The sequence below is a fragment of the Falco punctatus genome (assembly GCF_963210335.1).
Source record: "Falco punctatus genome assembly, chromosome: 10".
NCBI lineage: Eukaryota > Metazoa > Chordata > Aves > Falconiformes > Falconidae > Falco > Falco punctatus.
This window is the reverse complement of record NC_137590.1, coordinates 31,969,245-31,996,630: the sequence shown is the minus strand read 5'-3', so window position 1 is coordinate 31,996,630 and position 27,386 is coordinate 31,969,245. Positions and strand designations below refer to the sequence as shown.

The window sequence follows — 27,386 nt, the reverse complement described above, 5'->3', positions numbered from 1 at the left end:
AAAGCCCATTTATTTCAGAAGTGTCTGCTCAGAAATACTCACCAACTTACAGTGAATTTACTTTTTATCTCTCAACTGTGATTGTTTTCCCGTGTGTTTTCTTTGTCCTGTCTTTCCTAGTGATAGGCTAAAGAAACCGGATGAATTGCACCTTGCAAGTGGCAGGAGAAATTGCTTCTATGTAAGCCACGAGTGAGAAACTTTATTTAGCTCACGTACTGTTCTACAAGGAAGAAAACAATGGAGCTTCATTTTACGTAGCTCTCTGAGATAAAGGTGCCTGGCAGGCAATACCATTTAATGCTTACCACCTAAATGGTCATTTGTGGTGGGATTTGCAAAACTGCCTAAGAGATTTGGATGCCCAGTTCCCATTTAAAGTTAATGAGAATTGGCGGCATCCAAATTCCCTTTGCAGCTTTGAAAATGTCAACCAGCCTTTCAGTGTTTGTGATCATGCTGTATGTTAAGAGAATGTTTCCTGCGAGCTCTGTTTTTGTTAGGTTTTCTATTATGTTCCAGGAGTTGGCTCAGAATCTGGAGAGAAGCACAGTGATTGCAGTGACTTGCTTTGAGTTTGGGCAAAGATGTTAACCTTTCTGCTTCAGATACCCTGTCTGTAAATTGGAGACCCTGGCACTTAAGTAATTTTGCATTACGCTTTGATATCTTTTGAATTACTTTATTTATATGAAAAAGTATTAATACTTCTTAATGAGAAGGTTTTGTTTCCCTTAGTGTCCTGGTCTGTTGAGGTGCGAGAGACATGTAAGACCCTTATCTGTCTAGAAGAGTTTAAAATGCATTAAACCACAGAACATTGTAATGATATAAATTATTTATGATATAATTGATGTACTCAAATACATAATGAGTCATGAGGATAGATGATCCAAACTCAAGTAAAAGTATGTCATCTATTAGTATTAAGTATCTTTTCAAGAATGCATGATTTCCTCCAAGTTGTGGCTTTTTCATATGTGATTGCATTTTAATCTTTTGTCAGCCACTGCATGCCATATACTTTCAGCTGACCCTTTCATAAAACCATTTATTTACTTTTACACTGAAATTAGCTGGTTTCTTAAAATTACACGATTTGAAAAAGTAGAGTTTACAATTTATGGGACCAGTCTTGCAGTTCTTGCTTAGATAATGCGCCACTATACCCCAAACATAACAAATTGTTATATTAAAGGTGGTAGTTGGACTTGCTGTCATTCTGAGATACCCTCACTGGACCAGGTTTTCAAATGTCCTTAGAGTTAAACAGTTCTTATTTAGTCACATTGAAAAAATGTTTCATTTATTAAAACTCTCAGTGCTGAGAATAGCAGGAACACTTCAGAGAAATTGTTCACATCTTTGGAGTGCTTGAAAGAGAGTCAAACTTTCTGGAAAATCTAACTACTTGATTCTTGGTGTAAATGCATGGGAAAAATGGAAGCTCAGCAGTTGTCACACTGTTCTATTCTAGTATCATGTTTGGTGTGATATATGGTATGTATGTGTATATTTCAACAGTTTTATCTTGAATATTTGATATTTTGTTGCCTTAGCATCTGGCATTCTTTTCAAACAAAGAAAACAAAAAATCAAAAAAACCCTGATCTAATTGTTCCAAGGGAGTGCACCACTTACTAGCTGTAGAGAAGGTCTATCACTTGATAAAATAAGCTGTATGTAGCTTATTGATAAAATAAGCTGTAGCTTCAAACACAGTAGCTCACATATTGTTCTATAATATGCTGTGGGAAGGTTTCTAGCCAGGAGAAAGGATAGATGACTGTTATGGGCCAAGAAATATCATTTGATAGGTCTTGTGCAGAAGCCATTATGGAAGTCTTTTTAAACTAGAAGTAATCTCATAGATTTTAGTAGAAAATAAATCAGTTAGCATGCTATTGATAATTAATGTTTCTAGAATAAATCTTATTTTAACCAACAAACATTTGGCTTCAACCAAAAGAGAACGTTCTTTATGCTATTAGTGAAGCAGAACATATGTTTCTGCTTTATCGGTGGCTGACATTAAGTATGCTGATTTACTGGTTTGAAACTGGTAGTTGGGCCACTAGGATTCATTTAATTTGTATTAAGAATTAAGTTTAAATTTTCTGCTGCACTTTTAAATTTTAGAATCTTCTGTCATATTTTTCTTTAAATATTACAGAGAGAGTAAGGAATATTAGTTCAGGATCTTCCTTGAACAAAGCCAGGCAACCTCCTGTGCTCTGAGGCATGGAAAGGATGAGAGTGGTGGCTTTCTTTTGCGGGACTGTCAGTTGGCGGGCACGTAGGGAAAGAAAAATGACATTAAACCCAAGGCTGCTGAACCCCCTGCTCTTATAACCACTCTGAAATCAGAACCGTATTCATTTTGAAGTGCAGTAGCCACGTGGAGCTTGGTGAACTTTGCAGACTTTGCTGCTGATTATTACATGGTTACCTGCACTCACCAAGGACAGGCCTTGTGGGCTCAAGAGATCCCTGCTTGGCCGGGGCTCTGAGCGTACGGGGTGGCTACTGGCATTTCTGGCAACTCCTTGGTAGCTTTTGTGGTGTCCCAAACTTCCAAGATAGGAGGTATGGCGTAGGCTTTGTGAGTTGTGGTAGAAGGACCTGCGAAAGGGCTGTCTGAAGTATAATGAGAAAGGGTTAAGGTCCCCCAAAGAAGTAGCTGACTCCTCCTAGGGAGGCTCTGAATTCTCAAAACATATTCGCAGCTGGTGGCTCCTGTGTTGCTTTGTCTGAAAGGTATTATATTACAGCCTTTTTTTCTGATGGAAGCGATATTTAGCTCGTTGTGTCTTGACTCTGTAGTTGTGTATACTGTGAACATACTTTCCAGTGACCCAAATGATCAGTTGTGGTTACTGATGTTGGATGCCTAACTTGAAACATACTGGGACTGATTTTTGAGATATGTTCAGCACTTATAACTTCAACTTCCCAAACTACTGGGCCCACCAGCTTTGAAAATGAGATGTAATTTGATTCAAGTTGTACCTAAAACTTCTGGCCATTTTTTAAATACTGCAACTGTGTCTGTATCTGTGTCTAGCTATAAGCACACAGATGTATAAATATGTTTCATAAGCATTCGATGTACATAAAATACATGGGTTCCATGTATTATTTCGATTCATCTGGGCAGTAAAACCCAGCTGTCATTAAACAACACTTTTCCTCTTTCAAATGACAGTTATGAAATGGCAGACTAGTCATTCTTTCAAAGACCCAGACCTCGGTTATTGAGATGCTCAGAAGCATCTGTTGATTTTGCTGTGCCTTTATTATGCCAGGCTGAAGGTGCTGTTGATAAAGCCTTCTGAACAACCTTCCGTTTTAACAGGGATCAAATTCCCTTTATTAGCATGAAAAAAGAGAAATACTTATCATTTGAACTGGATAAAAGCTTCTCCAATTCTTACTAAATGTTTCTGGAATCACAGTGGTCAATAAACTCTTCCTTTCTTTTCTGATATTTGGAGGAGCTATCTTGTCTGCTAACAGCAAATCTGATAAATAAAAATCTGTATGTATTTCAGTGAAAATTACACTGTATTCTGCCTGTGTTTTTGCAGGCAAGATTTTTTTTCTATTTTGCCTTTTATTTGATTTTGTCTTTAATCTAGCTTAAAAATGCAATGGTTGAGAGCTCTTTTACCATTTTTTCATAGGGATAATGCTGAGAGTTTCATTAATAGTAAAGCTTACATCTCAGCGGAATACAGACACCCAAACTGTTGTTTAGCTATCTAACTTCCAATTACACAAATGACAATTAGACACTTAAATCGTATTTAGATATCTGAATAACTTCAGGGATTTGAGCTAATAGATCTTTGTCTGACACATTTCTTATGTGGGAAAGGAGAATTAGGGAGGGGAGTGTAAAAGCAATAGCGTGATGTCTGATGAATTGATTCCTGGGTGATTTGCCTGGCTGACTCTACACAGCATTTGTAAGCATCTCAATGAAATGTTTAGGAAATTAGCCTCTGTCCTACTTACAAATGTGGAAATTTCAGAGATCCACCTCATAAATTTGATTTTTCCAAAAGGTAAGTTAAAAGGAGAGCAAACTCTTTCGTGAGGCCAGATTCTCATTTGGTGTGACTCAGAAAAGATTTTAAACATAGTTTCTTTTTGCACCTTATTTCACTGTATGGCTCAAAACAATATGATTTTTGCATGACATCTGTGGGCAAATCTGACTTCTGCTGAATAAGCCCCATTGAAGTTTATCTGAATAACTGCTTGAGGAAATGACCAGGTCCAGATTCTACTTTCTTTCTTTCTTTTTTTTTTTTTTTTGTATTAGATTGCACAAAGGCTGAGAAGGGACTTGGTGAGCAAGATCATTTGACCAGTTTTGGGTAGTGATAATAACCAAAATGAAATTCTGAGCCCTACTTGGAATAATTAATTATTACATTTTCCAGGCATGAGTATTTGGGGCAGCTCTTTTCTGTCACATGTAATCATTTAATACTCATTATGAAATTATGGTCAGGATGAGCTTAATAACTTTGCATTGTTATGTTTTCAATTCAGTTATCTCTATTACATGATGTTATTTTTCAAGTCCATTTTTTAAGATTGTGGTTTGCCAAATTTTCCTGTTTATGAACTATTCAGAGATAATTGAAATTGCCTGTTTCTCACATGTATCCTATTCATGCCATCTGCTACCTGAAATTTAGTTTGGATACTTGCCATGCAGTTGTAAAGTGTTTTCAGTTTTATTTATTTCTTGTTGACCATATGTTGTACTTATATCTGTGTCTATTTAATATCATATATATATACATATAAAACAAAAGGCATTCATTTATCTTGATTTACCCTGTTTAAAGCAGATATTATTACCTCATGATGTCTCAAGCCCCAGATTAATTTAATTTAGATTTGGTGAAATTTGGTCTTCATTCATGTAAAAAATTAAGAGTTACTGAATATGGTGTAGTTGTGAAAAAATGAATGTTGTCAAGTAAACTTTGAAAATATGTAAGAATTAAGATAGTGTAATTGAAAAAATGATACTATTGTGCTTAAAGCTGTTGGTATTACCAATCTGCAAAAGGATTAAATTGTTCAGTAGTTGCATGAGGTAGAAAGATCATCTTTCTATCTGAGAAATTGAGTCATGAAAGGACTGAGGGGTCGATTTCTCCCCCAATGGTGTTTGAAAACCAGCGTGTTTTGCAGGAGTGTGATGATAAACTGATAGTCCTGTATTCCAGCTTCATTCTGATGGGGTGGACCAGCTAGGCTGGTCTGTGTGATCATCCAGGAGTAAGCAGAGCAGCTTCTGCAGCTTCTTCATGCTTGCATTGGTAGTGTTACATTACTGAGAGACTTCTCCTGAGATAGTCTGAGAATTGTGAGATTTTCCTTAACACTAGTTTGAACAGCAACATTGTGTGAATATAGGTGTGCAGCACAGCTGAGAGCTGATTTGTTACAGTATTTATCTTCCTTTGTGCCCTGAGATGGTATAATATACTTCTGGCTGTATCACTCGAGAGTAATGCTTTCTCTATTTGCTCTTGGAAATAAATTTTTTAGCAGGTCACTGATCATCCATCTTTCAAAGTATTTCAGAAATATATGTTTGTATATGTCTGTATATATAATATTCATTCATTTATCATCAAGGGCTGATAAAAATGCCCAGTAGCAGTGTGGAGCGCACAAAGCCTTTACCAGCCCAGTCATTAGGGTTGGGTGTGCGTGCTGACTGTCTGCGTCTGCTCCTGTAAAGTTCCTGGGGGCAAGTTACTGGAAGGGGGGGTGGGAGAGGGGTCATGGCTTCACCTCAGCATCTAAGCTTATGTAAAGATCTGGCTGCATAGAGGGAAGCATTAAGCTCCATCCACAGCCTCACCTGCTGAAGCGAAGCTGCTTTGAAGTCTTTCTGGGTTCATGTGGCGATGTTGAAGGGCAATGGCATGTGTTTCACTCAGTGTTTCTCAACATGGAACTGTCATACTTTTCCATAGACAGAATGCAAGAGAGTTATGGAAGTGGAGAGGTAAAGCTTACTATGTTACTTCATTCTCCAAAGTATTCATGGCTCTCATACACATATACTCTGCAAATAAGCCTCTGAAGCCCTGTGTCAAGCATTATTTAATTCCTTGAAAGCTATTTAATTCTCCATGAAAGTCCTTAAAGTAATTTCTGAGAAAAGAATCTTGCCTGCTTTGGGCTCATTGGCCCAAGCCCTCAGGCTCACAAAATCCAGGCCGGCCCCGAGGCGCTACCTGCGGAGCCCACCTGAGCAAAGTGCATCTTTCAAGAGGTTCAGAAGAAAAGAGGCAAAAGAGAAAAGAGTATGTGTTAACATAAAGACTAGGTGAATCTAGGTAGAGGAGAAAGGGAAGAGAAGAAGCCAAAAAGAAAATCATTAAGGGAGAAAGAGAGATTTTTCCTAATCAAGTCTAAAGTGCAAGAAGGGAGTGTTTGCAGAATGGGTACAACAATTTATCCCTGCAGCCCACTTCCCCGCTGGAGAGCACCTTGCTGTATGCACAGAACCCAGCCTCCCTCTTTCATGCACGAAGAACCCAGTTCCCTAAGACCCACGTGTTCCATGTGGGGATTAGAATTATTTCATATTTGCTCTCTGGCGTTCAGCCTGTGGTCACCTGACAAGTGTGGCAGTTTTAGGGTAAGTGCTATTATTTTTCCAGGCGGCTCGGGGTTTACAGTCGTCATTCGATTTGGAAAATGTGGACTGGATGAATGGGCTTGTTCCTTTTGTAGGGGATTACAATAATACACGGAAGCTTGTGAGTGCTTCTGACAGATGTGCTGGCGGACTGCCACTGCACGAAGGGTGCGGCTCTGACTGACAACTTGCAATTATATGATGATGAATGGTTCTGATGTGTGTTCAAGAGAAAACCACTTTCTAGAAAGTGAAAGTTGTGCATACGGTTCCTATAAAGTAAGTCTTAAGAAAGGCCCTAACTTCTATTTCTTGTTGGGATAACCAATTTGGATCCCCTTTTCTGTCAAACTTTTTCTGGTTTTGATAAATAAGGGCCAAACCGAAGTTTATATGGGGGAAATTAGCTTTGGACCATTTTGGCTTAAGAAATGCTTTATCTGCGTTTTTAGTCAAATTGACATCATCACTGCAGAGATACACAAATGCATACACACAGAGAAATACTTAAATATATACACATGACTGTGCAGTAGCCAACAAGTTCATCAAAGGAAATCCATCAAGTAAAAAACCACTTTTCTGTCAGGGGTATAATTCACCCATCAGTAGGCCTGCGTCGCTCATGTTAGTGTTAATGGGAGTTTCAGCCACACACCAAAGACAGAATGTACCCACAGATGACTTATAAATGACCCCTTTCTTTGCTAGATTTAATCCAGATTTTTACAATACAGTGCTGTCAGAGTCACAGCCTCTTAGCAGCAAGATGTAGAGGAGGCCCAGTACAGGAGGGCACCTGGCACCTCGGCCCTGGCACGTTGTTACGGAACATGGCTGGTGTTGGCTGACTCGGGATTGTTTTCCCAGCGTACACACTGCATCTAGTAGCTGATATGAATTGTCTAATTTTGAGAAGCTGTTACGGATAACTTTGTGTGTTAGAGCTATGATACTGTGAGCTGAAACTGGAAAACCCGGGAAAGAAGAGAAATTGGGCCTTAGGATTTGGATGTGCCATCTAAGCAAGGAACAGGAGACAGTAAAAGTAGCATTTAAAAAAAAATATCTAAATTTTGATTTTAACAAAGATAAGAACATGTGTATCTGACCGTGTGGGTAACATCTTTTTTGGATGCAAAATTAGTGGTTTACAAGTGGTTTTTGTGTGGTTTTCTGTTTGGCCAAACTTCTGGCCCTTTTTGTGGACCAAAGGTCCTCGATGTGACTCATACAAGCTTCTTCAAAGGTAAAAAGTGTTTTTGCTTGAGTGCAGTCTTCAGTATAGGTGGAATGTGCTCATGTTATTCACATTTTCAATCTAGTCTTTGCAAAAGTTTCCACTGTTAGAAAGTTGTTGTTAAGCAGTCTGATCCAGCTCCTGTGATTCCTGCATGACTTTGCAGTAAACAGTTTATCACGGTTTTCCTATACATTTGTTGTCAATGCTTGTTCTTATTCTCTGGTCAACAGTTTAATACGGTATAAGTATTATATAAGGGCTTAGATCTCTGTCATTACCCATCTTTTGAAATTGTTTCATTAGTGCAAAAAGATGCAATCAAAATGAATGGGCATTTTTTATACTTATTTTGTAAATAACTGCAAAAAAGCAATGGACTGTGGCGATTTAAATTCTTTAGCCATAGTTCTGGGACTAATTGCCTGTAGTCTTAGATGCTGAGTAGGTCCAGTTAATAGTTTTCAGAAGAAGGGAGATGTTACTGCCTTTGTATCAAAGTTCACATTTACACCACTGTTTATAAGCTAATAAACTCATGAGGAAGTTACATTTTGCCGAAGAAGGAAATAGTTTATTTCCTGTCACCTAAAAAGCTTTGGGGCAATTCCTGACAATATCTGGATGTGGGATCGTTCACTGAAAGGAACTGTTGTTCCTAAATGCAAGTTCTTACTTGCCTAAAATTGGAAACTTTTTGAATTTGAGAAACTGGAGCAATCTCACTATGGAATTAAAAAAATTCCATGTGATTTCGGTGTTCATGGAGTATACCAGCATCTCTGGGACCTGCGGCAACCACTTTGCCTTGGGAAAAGCCATGCCTGGGCATACTACCCCCCTGCCTTTGCACAGGCAGAGGTACAGTGCTCGGTGACTACTGGCTTAGGCTGAGCACTGGTGGTCGTTCCAGTTGAGATAGTTATATGACATATATAGCTTTGAAAGGAAAAAGGAACAAAAATAGAGGATTTTTTTCCATGGAGCTCAGGCCACTGAGTTCTGAAGGGTCTCTGAGTTTCCTAGAAGTAATTAAGATCAATTCTTCACAATTTTTTTCAGGTGCCTTTACGTGCTGTACATATAGCAGTAGTAAAAGCAAACAATAGTCCTTTTGCCAGAGAGCTCTCAGTCAGATCTAAGAAAGAACAGGTGAAAATGTGATCGGTGGGGAAAAGTGGGCACCACTGACAATGACGCTAGCACATTTGATATAAGGAGCAGCAGTCACAGTGTACCACCTGCCCAGCCATACATAAGGTGGTGTAAATTATACCTTGCCCATAAATAGGTGTTTAAAAAAAGCTTAAGGAACCAGAGACATGTAACTCGCGATGGTTTAGACTCTGCCTTCCTAGTGCTCATGATTATATTAATAGTGTGAGTGCAAATGTGGGAGTAGGTTTTAGGCGGTTTTGCAGCCCAGAGATTAGAGAGGTCATTTGTTGACAAAAAAAAGATTGTATGGTCGTCTAAATACAATGAGTTTAGTGGGTAAAGTCAAGATAAAAACCTCAGTAAGATAGTTCTCATGTGGAGTAAAGACAATGAAAATGCAAACAAAGGGTAAGGGATTAATCTCAGCTTTAATGTATGTAAACACAAATTAGATGGACCAAACCATAAGCACATGGAGAACCTGGCAGTAGCCCAGACTTCTGCCTTTGGCTTGATATAGTAACAAGCCTTTGCATTGCGTGTTCAAATCATTGTGGCCACACTACTTTTTTTGCATGAAGTCCATACATACAAGCTTGTACATAAAGGATCTAGCCTTTGAAATCATGCCATGGGCTGGCTAAAGGCACTCTAAAAGTCAGGAAGTAAAACTTCCAATTCAGAAATATATGGATCTGGTGCATTTTATTATTCCTAGAGCGCACGTTGCCTGAAGTGCATTGATAGTTAGACTCAATAGACTGTGATCTATTGAATGCAATAGGAATCAAAACTTCACCTGTTACTCATGCACTGAATTTGGTAATATATTTAAATGAATAAGGCAATACAATAATTTTCCAATATACTATGGCATTTGGCATTCTAACAAAGTTATTTTCTACCTGTCCTGTTCTTTGGAATGGGTACTTCTAAGATCATAAATCAGAACTCCTAATTGAATAATCTTTTGTGTCGGGGTTGTTTTGATAACATGAAATTTTCTATTTGCCCTAAATATGAGAAAAATTGTTCAAAACAATGGAGTCTTAGTTAGATTCTTTTGCATTTGTGTAAAGAGTATATCATAAACCAGCATTAAGCTACAATTTCAAAGTAGCAGTGTAAAACTTCATGCGTGCTTGATTTTCTGGGGAGTTGTGCAACTACAATTCAGCTCATTAATTTGAACTGTTAGAACTATAGAGTCTGGATTAAATCAACAAAAGCAAGACGACTAACTGTTTAAGACAGAAATTGTGTTAATTATCTTTGTTACCTGCAATATAACTCTCAGTGAAGGTTGTGGCGTAATTCTCTAGAGCTCCATTGCCTATTTCTTGCTAGTAGTGAGGAGAACTCTGGAAAAGGAAGGATGTTTATTAGCAGAATAGGAAATAATAACACAAAACAGGTAGCATGAGCTTCCTGTGGTTTCCCTTCTCTGTAACTATGAAGATTTAATTGTACTGAACATGTATTTACCTCTCTGGGTAGCAGATCTGGGGATGAGAATTCTCCGAGTATTATTAAAACTCCTCTGAGATGTTTCCATGTGACTGCCATTTTCTTGGCTCTGATATATATTGTATTTCTATGTGACGTATTTTGGGAAGATGTATATGGTGATGAATGTGTGCAACAGCTTTGGGGGCAAAAATTACTTTCTGCTGAGAAACATAGGATCAAGTAGCTCATCGCACTGTGACAGCACTTGCTCTAAGCAGGCAGAGGAATCTGTACACGTCTGTCAGACTGTATGTGGGGAATGTCAAGGTTTGCTCTGAGGAGAGTGAAAGGGGGCTGTGGCTGCTTTGCCACACCAGGATGGGGTGCAACATGCACTCTTTTATTATCGTCAGTGCTCTTAGGTGGTGAAATCCAATGCAGAGAAACCAAAGTCCATTACCTGTTCACCCTGTCTTTCATTTGCCATGACCAGTAAGTACCCTTGAAATTGCCAGTGTTTCCAAATCTGGCTACTAAATCTGATTTATACAAGTCTGAGCTGTGTATAAGCACAGGTTTAAAACTGTTTTAATTTTGCAGAATGTCTGCATAACTGGTGAAAGCTTTCTTCAGTTACCCAACAGAACTGAATACATTTTAAAATGAAAATGATTTTTGTTTCCATGTAGATACATTTACTTACATGATTAAACAATATTTTTCCTCAAAAAGAATTCTGATTCATCCAGTTCACTAACAGGATGATCCTTCATGAATATGAAACTATCCAGTGCCTTGTTATATCCTTACTGGTCAAAATGAAGCCTTAGTGTCTATTAATTACTTATATTCAAGCTGAGCTCTGAAGACATGAATATTACAAAACTGGCTGTTTTTTTTCAGCATAGTCTGTAAAGGTGCTACAAACAAATTACCTTCTTGGTCTTTGTAAAGGGGAAAAAAGAGTAGTCAGTATACCAACTTCACAGGTGTGGGACTAGGAGTGTGAGTTTGAAAACATCATTGATTTATTGGTTGCTCAGCTTGAGGTGTTTAGGTCCTGATTCTTTTCCAGAGGACCTAACTCTGTGCAGCAGTTTATATATAGCTATATATATTATAGCCTCAGTCTTTACGTTGACTTTACATTGACACAGCTGCAGCTGTGAATGTTCAGCAATTCCTCAAATAAAACCCCAAGTTTTGTAAATTGAGCTCCCAGAAAATGAAACGGCAGCCCATCGTGGCTCCTTTTGCAGCTCCCTCCCTTATTCATGTAATTTCTTTGAACTTCCGCGATGAAATGTGGCCAGTGATTGCACAGGCACCAGCCTCGTTTGCTCTGCAGTTCATCTTCATGCTTTTGTCTGGGGTTGTCCCACGTTGGCCTGAATGCAGCAAGAATCCTGTACCAAAATTGCATACATTTTTTGTTTTTATTGTAAGGTTGGTTTATTATTTATTTAAAGAATGTATCAGCATGTTTATTCACACAGGGGCTGAATTAGGATTTCCTCGACAGCTTTAATGCTAGCATTTCTGTCTCTTTCCAGTACTTGACTTCACAAAATTATAATGGTCTTTTACAGGAGAAAAAAACCCGATGGCTTATTTTCAGCTCTATATATATAGGGAAATGAAAATGTTATGATATTGTTCTTGAAGATATTAGTGTATTCTTCTCATAAATCTTTTCACAGATTTGTAACAAACCAGCTATTATTCCTGAAATATATAACCATGGCAATTAGATTGGTGCTTGTGAGGTCTGTGAACCTTTCAAAGCTCTGTATCTTGAAATTAGCTCAGGAAAGTCTTGCTTGCTCTATGTTTCTGTTTCTATAGAATATGATAGTTCAGAATTTTATTAGTATAAAAGCGGCTCTAGAACTGATTTTGTCAGTATATTTTAGCATCCTGGAAAAGACTACATCATGTGCCATAGAGACCTTCAGAAATGGTAAATAGAGAGGAGATTCTAGCTATTGTTTTCATTCCTTTGCATCCTTGTTTGAAGTCATTTCAAATCAAGAGCATATTATTTTGCTGTCTTTGTATTACACTTTTACATACAAAAATGCTTAAGGATTTCTCGTGAAAAATTCTTTTTGTTATACAATTGTTTTAATTTCAGAATATTTTATGTAAGAGCTGAGTTAAGATTTTTATACACAATATTAAGAAGCCTTCAAATCATTAAACAGATGTTTATTACTGCATTATTAGGGTAATGAGTAGAACATGATTTGGGGGAACAAAATAGAGGTCTTTTGAATCATCCATGTTTTGTTCATAAATCATCTGGTGTCACAAATTTTCCGAGGAACATTAATCAGTTTAATAGAAACTGATTTTTCTTGCTTTTCAGGAAGCCCCTTCACTCCCACTCCCCCAACTCCATGAAACTAACCTGGTGTGAAGGAGGTTACACACAGCTGTATTTTTGTGTTACCTTTTGTTTAAGATGATTCTACTCCACTAAACTTTGAGTAATCTTTTCATAGTAAATTTACAGAATCTCTACTTTGTTAAAAGATAATGTTTAATTGGCATTGCACTTGATAAGACGCAATAACGTGTAAGTCTATTTGTGCTACCAGGTGATTTCTTGATTTGAGATGGGAACTTCTGCTTGTTTCAGCTTGGTATAAGAATCTGTGACAGTTGCAATGTTAAAAGGAAAGAAAATCTTACTAAATGTCTTTGGTAGGATGAGTCCAGTGGCTGGGTTTAGTATGTAGCTGAACACAGACTGACATGCAATCTGCAAATTCTTGAGCTACTAGGGAAATTTGTTTGTAAAAGAAAGACATTACATGTCCAGAGGCCATACGATACATGATTTGTTCCAGAGCAGTTTAAGAAAGAAAGATTTAACGATTAAATTCCCAATAGTTTTTTGTTTTTTGGGTTTTTTTTTGAGTAATAACGAGAAGAAAGTCACTTCAGCTTGGAAGTGTGTGAGAAGAGTGGATACCAAAGATGAAAGTGAATTGTTTAGGGTTGTAAAAGGACTGTAACAGGAATTGGAGGTATGAGATTAAGAGAAAGAATAATTAAGCCAAATATTGGTGGAAATTTTAAATCTATTTAAGGCGAAGTAGGCTTTGACGGAGCTATGCTGACGAGTTCTAGCTAAGATAGTGGTTCAGTCCGTTCTTCTTTTCCACTCTGAGTAAAAATGATCTTCTAGAGCTGGTCAATACAGTAAGATGTGAAGATGTGGAGGCAAAGGAAAATACTGAAGATTTTGAGACCTGATTCCATTAGCAGAACTTTGCTTTTTGCAAAATAACTAATATTGCAGATCCTATTGATTTCATTACTTTGCTAATACATATGCAATAAGAGAGAGGAAAATAAGTGTATCATTCTTTTTTATTATATCAGTTTATGTAATCTTTTGGCCAGGAATTGCAAGCAAATTATGCTCCCCTTTTCCTGATTATCCCTGATTGCTGTTGTGTAAAGCCTGAGACTCTCTCTTGCCAATATTATATGTTCACTTGGGAAGTAAATAGAGGTGCACATACTTAGGGAATAGGTGATTACATATAATATACAGTGTGCTATCATTGTAATGCAAATAAGGCAATGATGTGTACTTCAATGAATGCAGCCAATCTAACAGTAAAATATAGCTTATAATGGAAGGGAAACTTTAAGTGGAGGAATGAAACGTATGTGTAATTCTGACAGACTTTAAAGATACTTCTCTTCTACTAATATGCCAAAACATTGCATCCAAGCAATTACACTGACATTTGAGAAAGCTCCGTTTGACATACATAGTGTATCGTCTAGTGCAGTGTTCATGAAATTAACATTTTCCTGAAGTAATCATATACAATTAAGTGACCAAATAGTTCTGAGGCAATACAACTGTATTTCACAGGAACTAAATATATTTCTTCACACTGATCCTGCATGTTTTAGTTGAGCAGTCATTAGCATGTTTATAATGGTTCTAATTTAGCACAACATTTTCTGAATTTTATCCTTGAGTCATTTACAAATTGTTCATATTGAGTAAACAAAGGAAACAGATTGCATTTTATACTTAGTAATTTATCTGAAAGAAGAGGGGAGGGTTAATTGTCTGAAAGTTTTGCTCTGTTTGGGGAAGTGATTCTCGTCTTGCATTGCTTGGCACACAATGCCTTTTTCCCTCTGTTCTGGGAAAAAAAACAAGAAAGAATGGAGGAGTGAGTAAAATGAAAAATTAGGAGCAGGACAAGATTTGCCACTCCCAAAGGGGAGTGTGGAGCAGAATTGGAGCTGGCACGAGATTATCTAAAACAGTTGGTGCATTCCTTAATGATCAAGTGCTTGAGAAGTCCAGCTCTCTCTCACAGAGCATCTGTGTTGATGTTTATATCGGTGCCCTGCTGTATGGGAAAAGCATGCTTTCTCTTGTTGCTTTTCTAAAAATAGTGTGGCATATAGCATTGTATGAGTTATTTTAAGAGAACAAAAACATTTGCAAGGTTAAAGGTTCTGCTTTTTAATAAATAAATAAAAATAAAGGTCAGAACTGTATCTTGGGTTATTCTTTCCATGAAATTCAAACTCCTTTTTATCTAGAGTTTTGCACTGAGCAGCATGTGTCTCAAAATGCTTCTTGCACTAGAGAATTCCTGTTGAAACAAGCCATTTTAGATGGATTTGGTACAAGCTTCAGACTCTCTACAGTGTTTTCCCACTAGCCACATCACAGAAAGCAGGTCTGGAAATCACCCCCAGTTAAATTCCAGTGTTTCTGTTTAGAATGTCTGTTGTTTCATGCAAGATCTAGACCATTCAAGCAGTGCAAATGAATTCAGAGGAAAACCAGAACATTTTAATGCCTAATTATTTTTAGTGAGCTTGGAGAGTTTTAATTAAAAGTTAAGAGAGCTCTCCAAGCTCTTACAGTTCTAATTTTATCATATTGTGGAAATCTTGTCACTGTGAAAAAATGTACAGCAGTTCGCAGATTTACTTGGTTCCCCGTCCTAAACAAAACTGTAACGCTGGGTAGTCAGATCTCAGTCGCATTTCCATTATTGCTTTTTCAAGAAAGCATCTAGTGTGAGCCCACTGCCTTTTGCATAGAATTGTATTTAGGAAAGCTTCTTTGCCCTTTGGTTTTTTGGTGGTTTTTTTCCCCCTCTTTGTTTGGTTTTACACTACTGCCTACAGGTTGTACTGAGAATGGGCACCAAGTTCTAATTCACAACCAGAAATGTGCTAGGTGTTCCCCAAACCCTTGTGAGATGTGCAGTCTGTGCCAGGAACATCACAGCCTCAATAGCCCAGGCAGACAAAGAGGTGGATAGAAACCATCAGTATGAGAGGAGGGAGTAAGCGACTGGCCAGGATTACTTGACTCCTTCACGGCAGGAGGAAGATATAGAATTTAGGAGTGATTATTATTTAAAAAAAAAATTTGCAGTAAATGTAGCAAAAGGAATTAGCAGGTTTTCCTGTTCTAAATGTCTCATTGCTCGTTTTTGTGTTGTGATTGTATTTTTGTTTTTCAAGAACTTGGCTTCGGAAAGCTTATTAAATCAAGAAAATCTTGAAAAGTTGGCCAAAGAACTCAGTTCACTGGCTAACAACATGTCTGAAATGCCTTATTTTAATTTGCTGTTAGACCAGAGCAATTAATTACTGTATGAGAACAGTATGGAAATTGAGAAGGATGAGATGAGATTCCCCTGACCTGCCTCTCCACTGACGACAAGATTGAAGCCAAGCTGCTTATGAGCAAGAGACGGTGGCAGTACATTGCAACTACGGATGTTAAGCCTTCAGGCTGATTTTTGATTAGTTTTGTATTGTTGCTGTCTCCTTTTCTTTTATTTAAAGTTTATTGAAACAGAAAAGGATAATTTGTGTTTGAAAGAAGAAAAAAAGTAACTATGGCAACAAAGAATCTATTTTAGTAACATTACACAAACTTTACATCCTTGGATTAAATAAGAATAGATAGTACCATCCTGCAGTTAAGTTTCTGATAGTCATGGTTGAATTACAGTTTTATGTTTCAAATCATGAAGGTAAATGTAAATTCCTTAATTTAATTTTGAATTGTTAGAAGATTATAAAATCATGTTCTTTCAAAGTGAATTAAATTAACCTTTTGCCTTTCCCTTTGATATCAACACGTTAAGGTTTGCATATAATTTTAAAATACAGAACACGAAGCATGAAAATTAGGAAATATTTTTATGATACAGATCTAAGCTAGATGGTTCTTCAAGGAAATCTGATGGGCAGTGAACTCACAAAAGACATGTAAGCAAGCTGTTACGCATTCAGAGATGGATCACTTAATCAAAGGTCCCAACACAGGTATATTAAAACTCATCGCTGGATTTTAAAAAATATAATGAATTTTCTGAATAATTAAGTTTTTTTTTATGAATGGATCTTATAATAGCACCAATGCATCTGGTGTTTTAGTTCAACTGTAAGAAACAAACCCTGACTTGGGTAATCTAAATTATGCTTGACTTTTTTTCAGGAATATTTGTAGAGTACTGATTCTATTTAGTTTTTTGTACTCTTAACAGATTTAGTATTCTGTGAAGAACGCTGAAGCAAACCTTCCTCCTTCAGATGCATGATGGGTTGGGCTGCGATTGTTATTATTTTAGATGTTGGGTCCTTCACCCACTTGAAAAAGCACATTTGCCCTGAGGTATGTGGTGAGATATGCAAAGTTACAGGAGGGAGCAGGGCAACCAAATGGTTGCCACTGTAATGGTTATTTGAAGCTTATGTGGTTTTGGGGGAAAAAAGCAGCTCTTCTGCAGTAGGAATCCAGCGTGATAGGCCTCGTGAGCACACAAATGTCTGTCACAAGTTCATAATCTCGTTTAACATACTCTCAAAGAAAAAAAAGAAAACACCTGCACAACATTTTTCTCTAACAAATATTTCATAGATGTTGACAGGGTAATTCCACTTGTGCTGTTTTGCTCATGGTGTAGACTTGGATGAAGCGTTTGAGCTCGTTTGGCAAAGGCTGGTCCGGAGGACACCTCTTCTCCTGTGGAGCTGCAGGCAGATCAATGTAATGAGAGTAGCTTAGAAAATACAGAAAGTTAGAGATGCAAAAGTATGATCTTATTATGTTCAGCAATATCTGCTAAATTGTAATGGGGTTTAACTATGGACTATAGTCCTGAAATAGAGACAAAGATGCCACTAATTCTGTAGTACTATTCTTCTAAAATGCAGCTTATCCTCCTCCTCCTGAGGGATCTGATCATGTTTTAGAACAATTTCTCTCACAGTATGCCTGATTTCTAATTCCTCCACCTTGTCTTTCCAGTGCCTTTTTCTCTGAGATGTAACAGTTCAGATACATGTAGAAGTATGTCAGCTATACCTTTGATTGAATTATATTTCTGTATTGTTTATGAACTTGCTATGCATTTGCAATCATTATTAATAAATCAATGTGCTTTTGTCTTCTGTCACAAAGTAATGTATGCATTCAAAAAGAATTGTATGCAAAACAAGTCATGTTTTAGAACTCATATCATTAATAACTATCAGTTTGTAGTATTGTTACAACATGTTGTGAGGGGAGCTTATTATAAAAGAAATAACGAGGCACTGCACAGTAGCAAGAATAAGATGGTTCGGTTGATCACTGGTGTAGGTGTTATAAATATGCCAGTCTGTACTATAGTGTTTTATTAAGTCTCAAAAAGTCAAAGCTGATTTGAAATAATAATGTCTGACAGTCAGTGCTTTGAAGTTTTGCTGCTGCACTCTCACATTTAGGCTTTCTTTTATGTATGACTTTACCATAAAAAACAAAAACACACACATGGCATGAATGCTTTTTTTTTTTTTTTTTTCATATCTGTATTTCAAAGAAAGTAATAGGAGGCTACTTCAATGAATTAAAAGGGGGAAAAAAAAAGGAACAGCCCCCCCAGACCGATGAGGATAGATGCAGGCCACTGTAAGGTCATACAGTATTCATGTAAGCTATAGCTGGAGTTGGTAACTTGTTGAAGACTGTGAAACTGAAAATTTAAAAAAAAAAAAAAAAAAGGAAGAATAAGGAAGAGACGAGGCAAAAGCTATCCTTGATAGGAACAAGATGACTTTCATGCAGTCGGAAGAACTTGAGAGCTTGGCTGTGATAGCTAACACACTCGTTCTTCATCACCGGTCATGCAACAAAGAGCTGGATTCCATCCATTCCATGACTGATTGATTACCCAATGGACAAATGTTAATTCTTTTCATCGATGCTTTGTCATTGTGGAGAGATCCTTTTCATCTAACACCTAGGCTTTTTTTCCTTGCCTTTTTTTTTCCTGCTTATTTATCTTTTAACATCCTTTTTCCATTCACCTTTGCAAAACTGTCATGTCTAACAAGATTCTCACAGTACTTTGAACTCCTTTAGTTTACAATTAAAATTGCTAACAAAGTATGTAATAAACCGTGATATTAAATAATACTCAATGATTTAATTTAGTCATCTCATTCTAATTATACTTAACCTGTTTGCTGTCCTTGAAAGAAAATCTTCCCTAGTCCACAAGAGAAGAATATAAAGGATGAGAAGCTGGTGGTGTTAATATAATAAATTGCTCCACGAGTTCGATCTTACATGTGTCAGTACGAAATATGCTACTTTGCAGCATAAGCCCAACTGTGGTTTATAAAGTCAGTGAGAAGAGCTAAAAATGTATAAATGCTAATTTCTTTCTTTGCTTCTTTTATAATTGTCTTTAACAAGAATACCCCTGAATTTTGAAAATGTCGTGATCCACAAGGTTTTGGAATGGTGCTGAAGCAGAGCCTCAGTGCAGCGAGAGTGATGCAGTGCAGATGTGAATTCGGGCTTCTTCAATGTTCAGTGCTGGATTCTGAGTCGATGTTTTGTTTCTATAATGAATCAAACCAGAAAATGAATCAATATGGATGAGGGCATTTTACTGAAGTCAGAAGCTATCTTTGTAGATTTTGTATGTATGGAAAAATTAATTTTCAGTGCAGAAAGAAGAAAAAAATTCCCTTTCTGATTCACAAACCTTTTCAAAATGTGTGTTTGTGAACACAGAATACAGAACTTGAAGGGAGAATTGCCTTTCAAGCATAAGCCTTTATATTTAGTTTCATGTCTAATGTGGAGGACCTCCGGAGAGCTTTAACACATATGATTATTTCCAATTCTAAAAATCATGCAGATTAAACCTACTAATTGAAAATTTACAGGAATTTCAAAAGAGCTATTTCTACAATGTTATTAAAAAGTTTATTAAAAGGCTCATCGTATGTTTCTGTAAGCTTCCCAATAACAAAATACAGTAGCTATGAATTGTGTGGTCAGATCTGTAACACAGAGTTTAGCTGAGACAGGGGTGTTTAAAGAAATGTTTCTTAAGGAATTTTTCACTCATTTATAGAGATAAAAATTTTAACCAGTGATGTGATTATATATATATATAAAAAAAAAAAGGCACACAGATAGATCTGTTTTGCGTTCCAGTTCTTTTTCAGTCTGTCTTTAGAAATATGATTTTTTTTCCCTTATGTAATACAGGAATGCTGCAGACAAACATGGGTGCTCTTAAGAACAGTAAGAGAAGAAATAAAGCAAATGCTTTTGAGGAAAGTACTCTATCAAATCCTGTGATATGCTAATTATTATTATTATTATTTTTAATTTAAAGGGTTTTCCTTCTTTGTATGAATTGAGGGAAATAGCTAAAAAGCAGTAAAATGCATAACTTATAGCAAGCATCAAAATAAAACTCTAGAGCTTTTGGGTTTTTTTCCAGGGATGAGGGGTCTGAAATTTTGGCAGGGGAGAAACACAGAAACATCTTTTTTAAACTAATGATGATATCACAAAAAAAGGACAAATTATAATGTTCTATTGATAATTGATGGTTATTTCTTGAATCTTCTATTATCAGGCCAGAACTCATAAAAGTAATAAGTGCCTGTTATTGTTAAAAGTAAATTGTTATTATATAACAAGTATTTTAACACTGTCTATTGCAACTCACAGCTCCTTAATTTTGCCTCTTTCATAGAAAGATATAATTAGTAAATAAATTTTCTACTGAAATATTACTTCAAAAACATTTACAAGCCGTGTTGTCTTTCCACGGAGGCTTGCACGGTGAAAATGTGTTGCAATTAAAACCTGATCTTTGATCTTTCAGTAGTTACGCTCTGGTTTGCTTTCAATTGGGTTTGGGTTCTTTTTTGGTTTTTGTTTGATTCTGTTTGTTTGTTTCAAATGAATGATACTAATGTGAATTTTTAGACTGAGACTACATGCACCCTAAAATATGATTGGCAATGTGACCCTTTTAGTCCTTAAACTTCTCCCAAAACCTTTGCCTCCTCCTTCTGTGACCTGTTTGAGTGTTTTTCCTGCCTCTGAATATTTTTTGAATCCTCTGAGATGGAACAAACTGTTACCCATTGCACAGATGCGGTCTGCGTTGCCATTTTTAATCTGAAGTTTTTGCTTTGGTTTTCTCTTGTGTGAATGCTTCTGATGGGACTGCTGACATGAGACTTTGAGCCACGATTTGACCTTAATCTGCCACTAATTTAGCAGAAGATATGTTGGGCTGAATTCTGGACCATGTACACTCTGGTGTTAATTTGGAAGTGACCGGAGTGGGATCAGTGCAAAAGTTGTCAAAATTTGGAACATTATTAGTTATTTAGAAAGTATTGTGTAAATTGATCTCCTCCTAAGACAAACAGCAGCTTGCTCTGGGAGCTCCTGGCGGCTGAGGTGCCTGGCTGTTCCTGGCGTATGCACTAGGAAACAACCTGCTCAGCAGCACCCAGAGTGGGACATGGTCTTACAACAAATACGATTCATTTGCAAAGATTAATTTCAGGAATAGATTTGTGTTTAAATAATGTTTTTGATATCTCACTAAACTGGGATGAAGGGTTTCCAAGGAGTTTAGCATAGACACTGTTGATGACTCTGTCTACCAACAAAAGTAAATGCACGATGTTTGATGGAGATTATATTGTTACTAACTGGGAAGGGAAAATAAGCATTCAGTTGTGTGAGAAGGTTTCTTGATAATTGTTTATAAATCTGAATTGTGGTTCTTAAAGTCATAAAACTCTGGATCACCCATCAACTGTAAGAATTCCCATCTTAAAAGTTGCCTTTTGTAATTTATCTGGAAGGTTATGTATAATTTAGGCTTCAGAGCCACTTAGCTTAATTTAGGAACTGAAAAAATCTTTAGACGTTATTGAAGTCTATTACGTCCAAAATCAAATTTTCTCCTGGAACTGGGGTCTGATCACAGCAAACTTACTAAGACTACTTCTACTTTCTCCTAATAATGACTTCAGTGGCAGTTTTGCCTGTGGAAGGCCTCCCAGGTTGGGGCAAAGATTTGAAACGTATTCTGAACTTCAAATTATGAAAGTCTGTCTTCTAATCATTGCATGTTGTTTATAGTGAGAAAATTTCTGATACTGTGAACATCCAACATGTAGAGTGCTTTTATGAATTCCATGGAGACATTATATGAATAACTTTTGCATTGACATGGGTATAAAAATGGGTTGCAGATGTCACTGTGTGCCAAATTTCCAAAAAAAGCTTCTAAATCTTCATGTATAATTTCGAGTGTACAATCATTCTCAAATGAAAAAGGCAGAATTTGTATATACATTGGCAATCTATGCATGTAAATTGGCAGTTAGCATGCATAAATCCTGAACGAAGTTTTCCTTTCAATTAGACCCTTGTTAAATCCATAGTAACTCCATTAACCTTGGTGGAATTACTTTGGATTTAAAATGCAGTTAAATAAGAGCTCTGTTTAGCTACAAGTTCATTTGCCTTTGAAACTATGGTCCGCCTAGAACAGGGAGAACAGTTTTAAAATGAAGATGGCACCTGTTTTCCTGATGTGTGAGAATAAATTCAGTAATATTTGGTAATATTTTTTTTCTCTTTCCTTGTTTTTCTTTTTTAATAGATTCATCCTGCATGGAAAAGCTACTTTCTAAAGACTGGAAGGAGAAGATGGAAAAATTAAACACAAGCGATCTCCTTGGAGAAATTAAAGGTATCTCACTAGATCAAATTTTAAATGTTTGCATATATTTTAAAAGGAGGATTGAGGATTTTTTTAAAGTTCAGAAAAAATAAGAAATAACAACCATAACAAGAGGGTTCTTTCTTCTTTCTAGTCAACTCATCCTGTTTTTTAATGTTTATATTTGAGGTGATGGATGTGTCCACCAAATAAATAAATCAGAGTATGTCACAATCAGTTATAGGCAGTATCAAGGATGTTATCACAAACACCAGGTTAGTTACATTGGTTCACTGACATTAGCTATATGTCTTTATGACCAGAGGAAAAGGAAGAAACATCTTGAAAACGTGGAGTTACTAGTACTTGGTACTGTTTCTTCCCAGTTGCATAAACTATGTGTAGAAACTACTTTCAGATTAGAAATGGGGGAAATTGTGTGATTACTGTTTTAAATCCTTGATTCCAAATAGAGAAATAAAAAAATAAGTATTTCTGTTCATGCTGTTCCTGTGGAGAAAGAGTAGCTTTGGATGAAATTTGGGACCTACTGGAAAAAGTGCAAGTTTTATTGCATATATAGACAGTACTTCCCAGTATTTCCAAGGTTTGTTGAACAGGCAGTCTAGTAAAAGTGGAATTGTCTTGACAATTAAGTACTATGTAGAAAACTTGAAGTGTTTTTCCCCACCCATCAATTCTTCAATGGATTTTCTCAGTGAGAAGAAATTCAGTGTTATTGATTAAGCAACAAATTAAAGAGGTGGGGGGTTTTGTGCTGTGAGAAGGGGTCATAAGGCATGTTTGAGGAGTACACAACGTACCTTAGATTGATTTCTCTTCATTGGTATAATTTCATTAAATTGCAACTACAAATATGTGGAAACAGAGCATCATGTACATCATATTAATAAATCTTCACTAGTGCAAAAAAACAAAAAAAAGAAAGAAAGAAAGAAAGAAAGAATGGTACTATTTGATGAAAATAGATGCTTAGGTTTTTGTATTTCCGCCAGGGAAACTTAAGATAGTTCAATTTTTTTTATTACACATAGAGATGAAAGATTGTTCCTTTTTAATAAGTAAGCTGTAATTGGTTCCCTCAGTGGATTCAAGATCAAAATCTTGGATATTTTTTTGGTAGAATTACGAAAATGTGTATTTTTTAGCCGGTTAAGAAATCCTATAGTAATGTCAATGGCAGAAGTATAGTATGCAGTTTTACAGGAACATGTTAAAACTGACTGGAATAAAATCCAACAAAATTATGTCTTGAAATCACATTCTATTTAAAGCCATATTGTCTCTCATAGTGTGGAAAACATTGAAGTTTGTCCATTATTTGCACAATATAACTACTTAATCTTTAAACAGAAACTACTTGAATGCTGTTAGTGAACCAAAATTAAATGAGGGGGGATCTCTAACAATGCAGGATAATGTTCGTTATTCTTTTATATGGCACAAAAAGCTTTTTCATGAGCTTTCATTTATTAGAAGAAAAGGTTTGTTTTTCTCAATATATGTTATTCCTCCTATTTTCTTAGTATATATATTCACTGCAAAATGAATGGACAGAGTTCTTTCTCCTACCCTTTTTCTCATCTGCCTACAAAGCATTCTCACTCAGATTTGGAAGAATTTTCATCTCATTCAACTATGTTTTCTGGAAGCATAGCCTATTAGCTGTACAAAAGGGATCACCTGATTAGGCTCACCAGATTTACATGTTGACAGTCATTCGGCTAGTTTCCACAACTCACTTCCTGAGTCTCATCCCTAGAAACCTCTCCTTAAGTGGTCTTCGCGTCTGCAGTATTGCTCCCTGCTACTAGTTGACTTCCAGCAAGATGCAATGCTGAATCTTTGCCACTGCACCTGCATGTAACATATTCCATGAACGGGCAAAAACACAGAGCAGCATACACAAGCACAGAAGATAAATGATGGTTGCTGTTACGGCGTGCTTTATACTTACCATATCCAAACCTCTTGACAAAGGCATTAGTGTCATTTTATAGAAGAAGAAAACAAGGTGCAGTTACACAGCAGAGGCAGCGGCCGGTCTGCAGTGGGACTTAGTTCCTTGGGGCTCGTGAGCCAGTGGCATGGCTGCAGTCTCCAGGCCGGTAACTCCTAGCTGATAAAATCGCTGTCAACCCAATAGCCTGGTTTTAACTCATATTAGCACTTATGTGCCTTAAATCATCTCAGAAAGAAAAAAGAAAACAAAAACAAACAATGCAACAATCTAGCCCATGGCAGCATGAGACGCAGATTACAAGAAGGAAATAAAGCAAAGTAGGACAACCAGAAAGGATTTTTAATCTATCAAAGAAGCATACTTAAAAAAAATATTTTTTTCTTTTCAGTGTTCAGGGTGGTAGATTTCCAAATCAATGAAGTTCATTTTCACAGTGCTGAATGAATTTCCAGTTAGGTAACTGGCAGGGCATGCTGAGGTCTGAAAGAGCTGCTTTTGAAACTGTGTCATCTTTGGGAGGTCAAATATAATTTTCCTTAATTTCCATTAGATTCGAGATCAATTTATTTAACTGGCTGATATTTTTGGCTTTTGTGCAGACTTTCTGCTCATATTACTGAGAGCCTAACTTAAAGACATGAAGTGGTGCAGTAAAAATAAACAAATGAGGTCATTAGGGAAAAAAAAATCTTGATTACAAGAAAGTGAGGTGTGGTCCTGTGAGGAACTGCTCTTTGCACTGACTGTTACTGGGAGTTGTTTATTTTAGAGAGAAGGCGGCGTTCTTGCTAAGGATAACCTGAGCACATACTCTTCCTCTGTGTCTGCACAACTACAGCCCTCCCCCCTCAGTGAAAGACTAGCATCTTGGTTGTGGGAAGGCAGTTTGCTGAGAATCACTGCCAGAAAAAAGGATGAAAGCAGAAAAAAAATTGTACCACTGACACAAACTGTTTCTATTCATGTTTGGGAAGTGCATAGATGAGAAGATAATTGGCTGAGAGAAACATATAAAAATGGTATTTTCTTGCTTTACCTTCTATATTTAGAACACAATAGTGTTAATCAAGATATAATTATAAACTATATCTATTAATGCAAACAATAGAAGCCAATACAAAAGTAACAGACAGTGAATCATTAATTTTTTCTCTAAGTGGGATTGTTCCTGCTCACAATTACTCTTGCACAGTGTGCTTCATTTGTAAAACTGCTTTTTTGGAGTTTCTTTATTAGGATTTCAGTTATTGATAATGGTCCAGATTCTTCCTTGAATTCCAGCCAGACAAGCCATTGACTTCAGGGAGGTTGCATGAAACTCAGAGGAGCATTTGGCAGAATGCTTTGTAGCCAAATTCCAGTGGTTAAAATTTAAGTCTGCTTGTTCATTTGATATGTTTATAAATGAAACACATAGGTCAAATTTTCAAAGGTCTATGAAGCAGTTGAGCTGAGTTAAATGACCTGCTCACCTGGAAAAAACCCCGCAGCTGCCTATGCAAATCATTTGATTGTATGCTATTTGCCGGTGTCTGCATGGAGATACATTTATTTAAGGTATACAAGCGATTTGTTAGGCTTATGTCTGGCTTTTGCAGTGTCTTTTTTTGTATAGAAATTAGGATCAGGAAATACTTTTCATTCTAACTTTTGTTGTCGTGTATTTGAATGAACAAAATGATGCAGGTTTTTGTTTGTTTTTTTTTTCTCTTCATTTTCTAAATTTCCAGATATTTGGGTGCACAGGGTTCTGTCCTCACCCTCCCTCGCTGCATGTATTTCTGTTGCTTAGTTATCTAGTTTTTCTTCAGCAGCCACAGCTAGGCAGAGTAGCATCATTTATCACTATACAGAGTCTGTTTTAAGTTTTCTGTTTCTGTTCCAAATATAAATCTCTGGAATAGCATAGTCTTGCATACATCAGGCAGTTGTCCCACTGAAATAGCCCGCAATGGTCTTTCTCAGCATGCAGGGTCTTTGAAGATCAAATAAGAAAGGTCAGTCTTTAAGTAACTTAAGCAATGATGTTATCGTGAAAGGGTCAGAATTGGTCTAGCAGTCTTAGAGAAGAGTGACTCCTGGGTCACCAGCTACTGTGTTGCAGGTTAGTTCTCTGGCTTCCATTGGTGGTGTTTACAACTGGAACTATCTATATTTATAGGCATTGTGACTTGGATGTCACATGCTGTCTTTGTACAGTGTACTCTATTTTGGGAAGGATGGTGATTGATGTCCCTAGCTTTACCCGATACAGAAGGCTGTTTGCATTATGTTTCCTGTGCTTATTCCTTCCCTTTTTATATTTGCTACTTTATTCAAAAAAGCCTGAACCTCCTCTTTCATGTGACATGTACATGTCTATTGGCCTCACAATATTGGGATCGGTGGGAGGCAGCATTCCTGTTTCCTAGGATATGTTGAATTTAGTAAAACGAAGCAACTTCACCCACTTGATAGTCTTCTTGTAAGAAACGCTATAAACAATATTGAAGATGGTATTTGTCCCTGGGATTAGAGCACAGGAGAGATGGAAAGAGGTGTTTTCTAGGAGCACTTTTTTGTGTGTGCATTAATGACTGGAAGAGAACAGTGAGGCACAACTGTTTGAATCTAGTAATTTAACACTATCCATTTCTGGAATAGTCTTGGAGAGAGTTCTGCATGAATGAATCCTTGAGAAAGTTATGGTTTCTGTGTTTTTACAGTGAATTAAGTTTTTTCTTAGAATATGCATGATTTACAAAACATTTTAAAATGCTATTTTTGCTTCCATTTTATAAAATTTGTCTTCACAGATCGGGTGTTTCTTAGTGCACTATAGCA

At 36.7% G+C, this 27,386-nt stretch overlaps 1 protein-coding gene across 12 annotated transcripts in view; it reads left to right on the top strand.

Moving 5' to 3' along the window:
- The window catches only part of SOX6 (SRY-box transcription factor 6), a 372,602-nt gene that overhangs the window by 176,807 nt on the left and 168,409 nt on the right, over positions 1 to 27,386 (top strand). For all 12 annotated transcript variants that reach the window (XM_080404703.1, XM_080404708.1, XM_080404705.1 and 9 more), the window contains one exon: positions 22,520 to 22,609. In XM_080404703.1, coding sequence (XP_080260829.1) covers positions 22,520 to 22,609 — 90 coding nt within the window. The remainder of the gene's footprint in view (positions 1 to 22,519; positions 22,610 to 27,386) is intronic.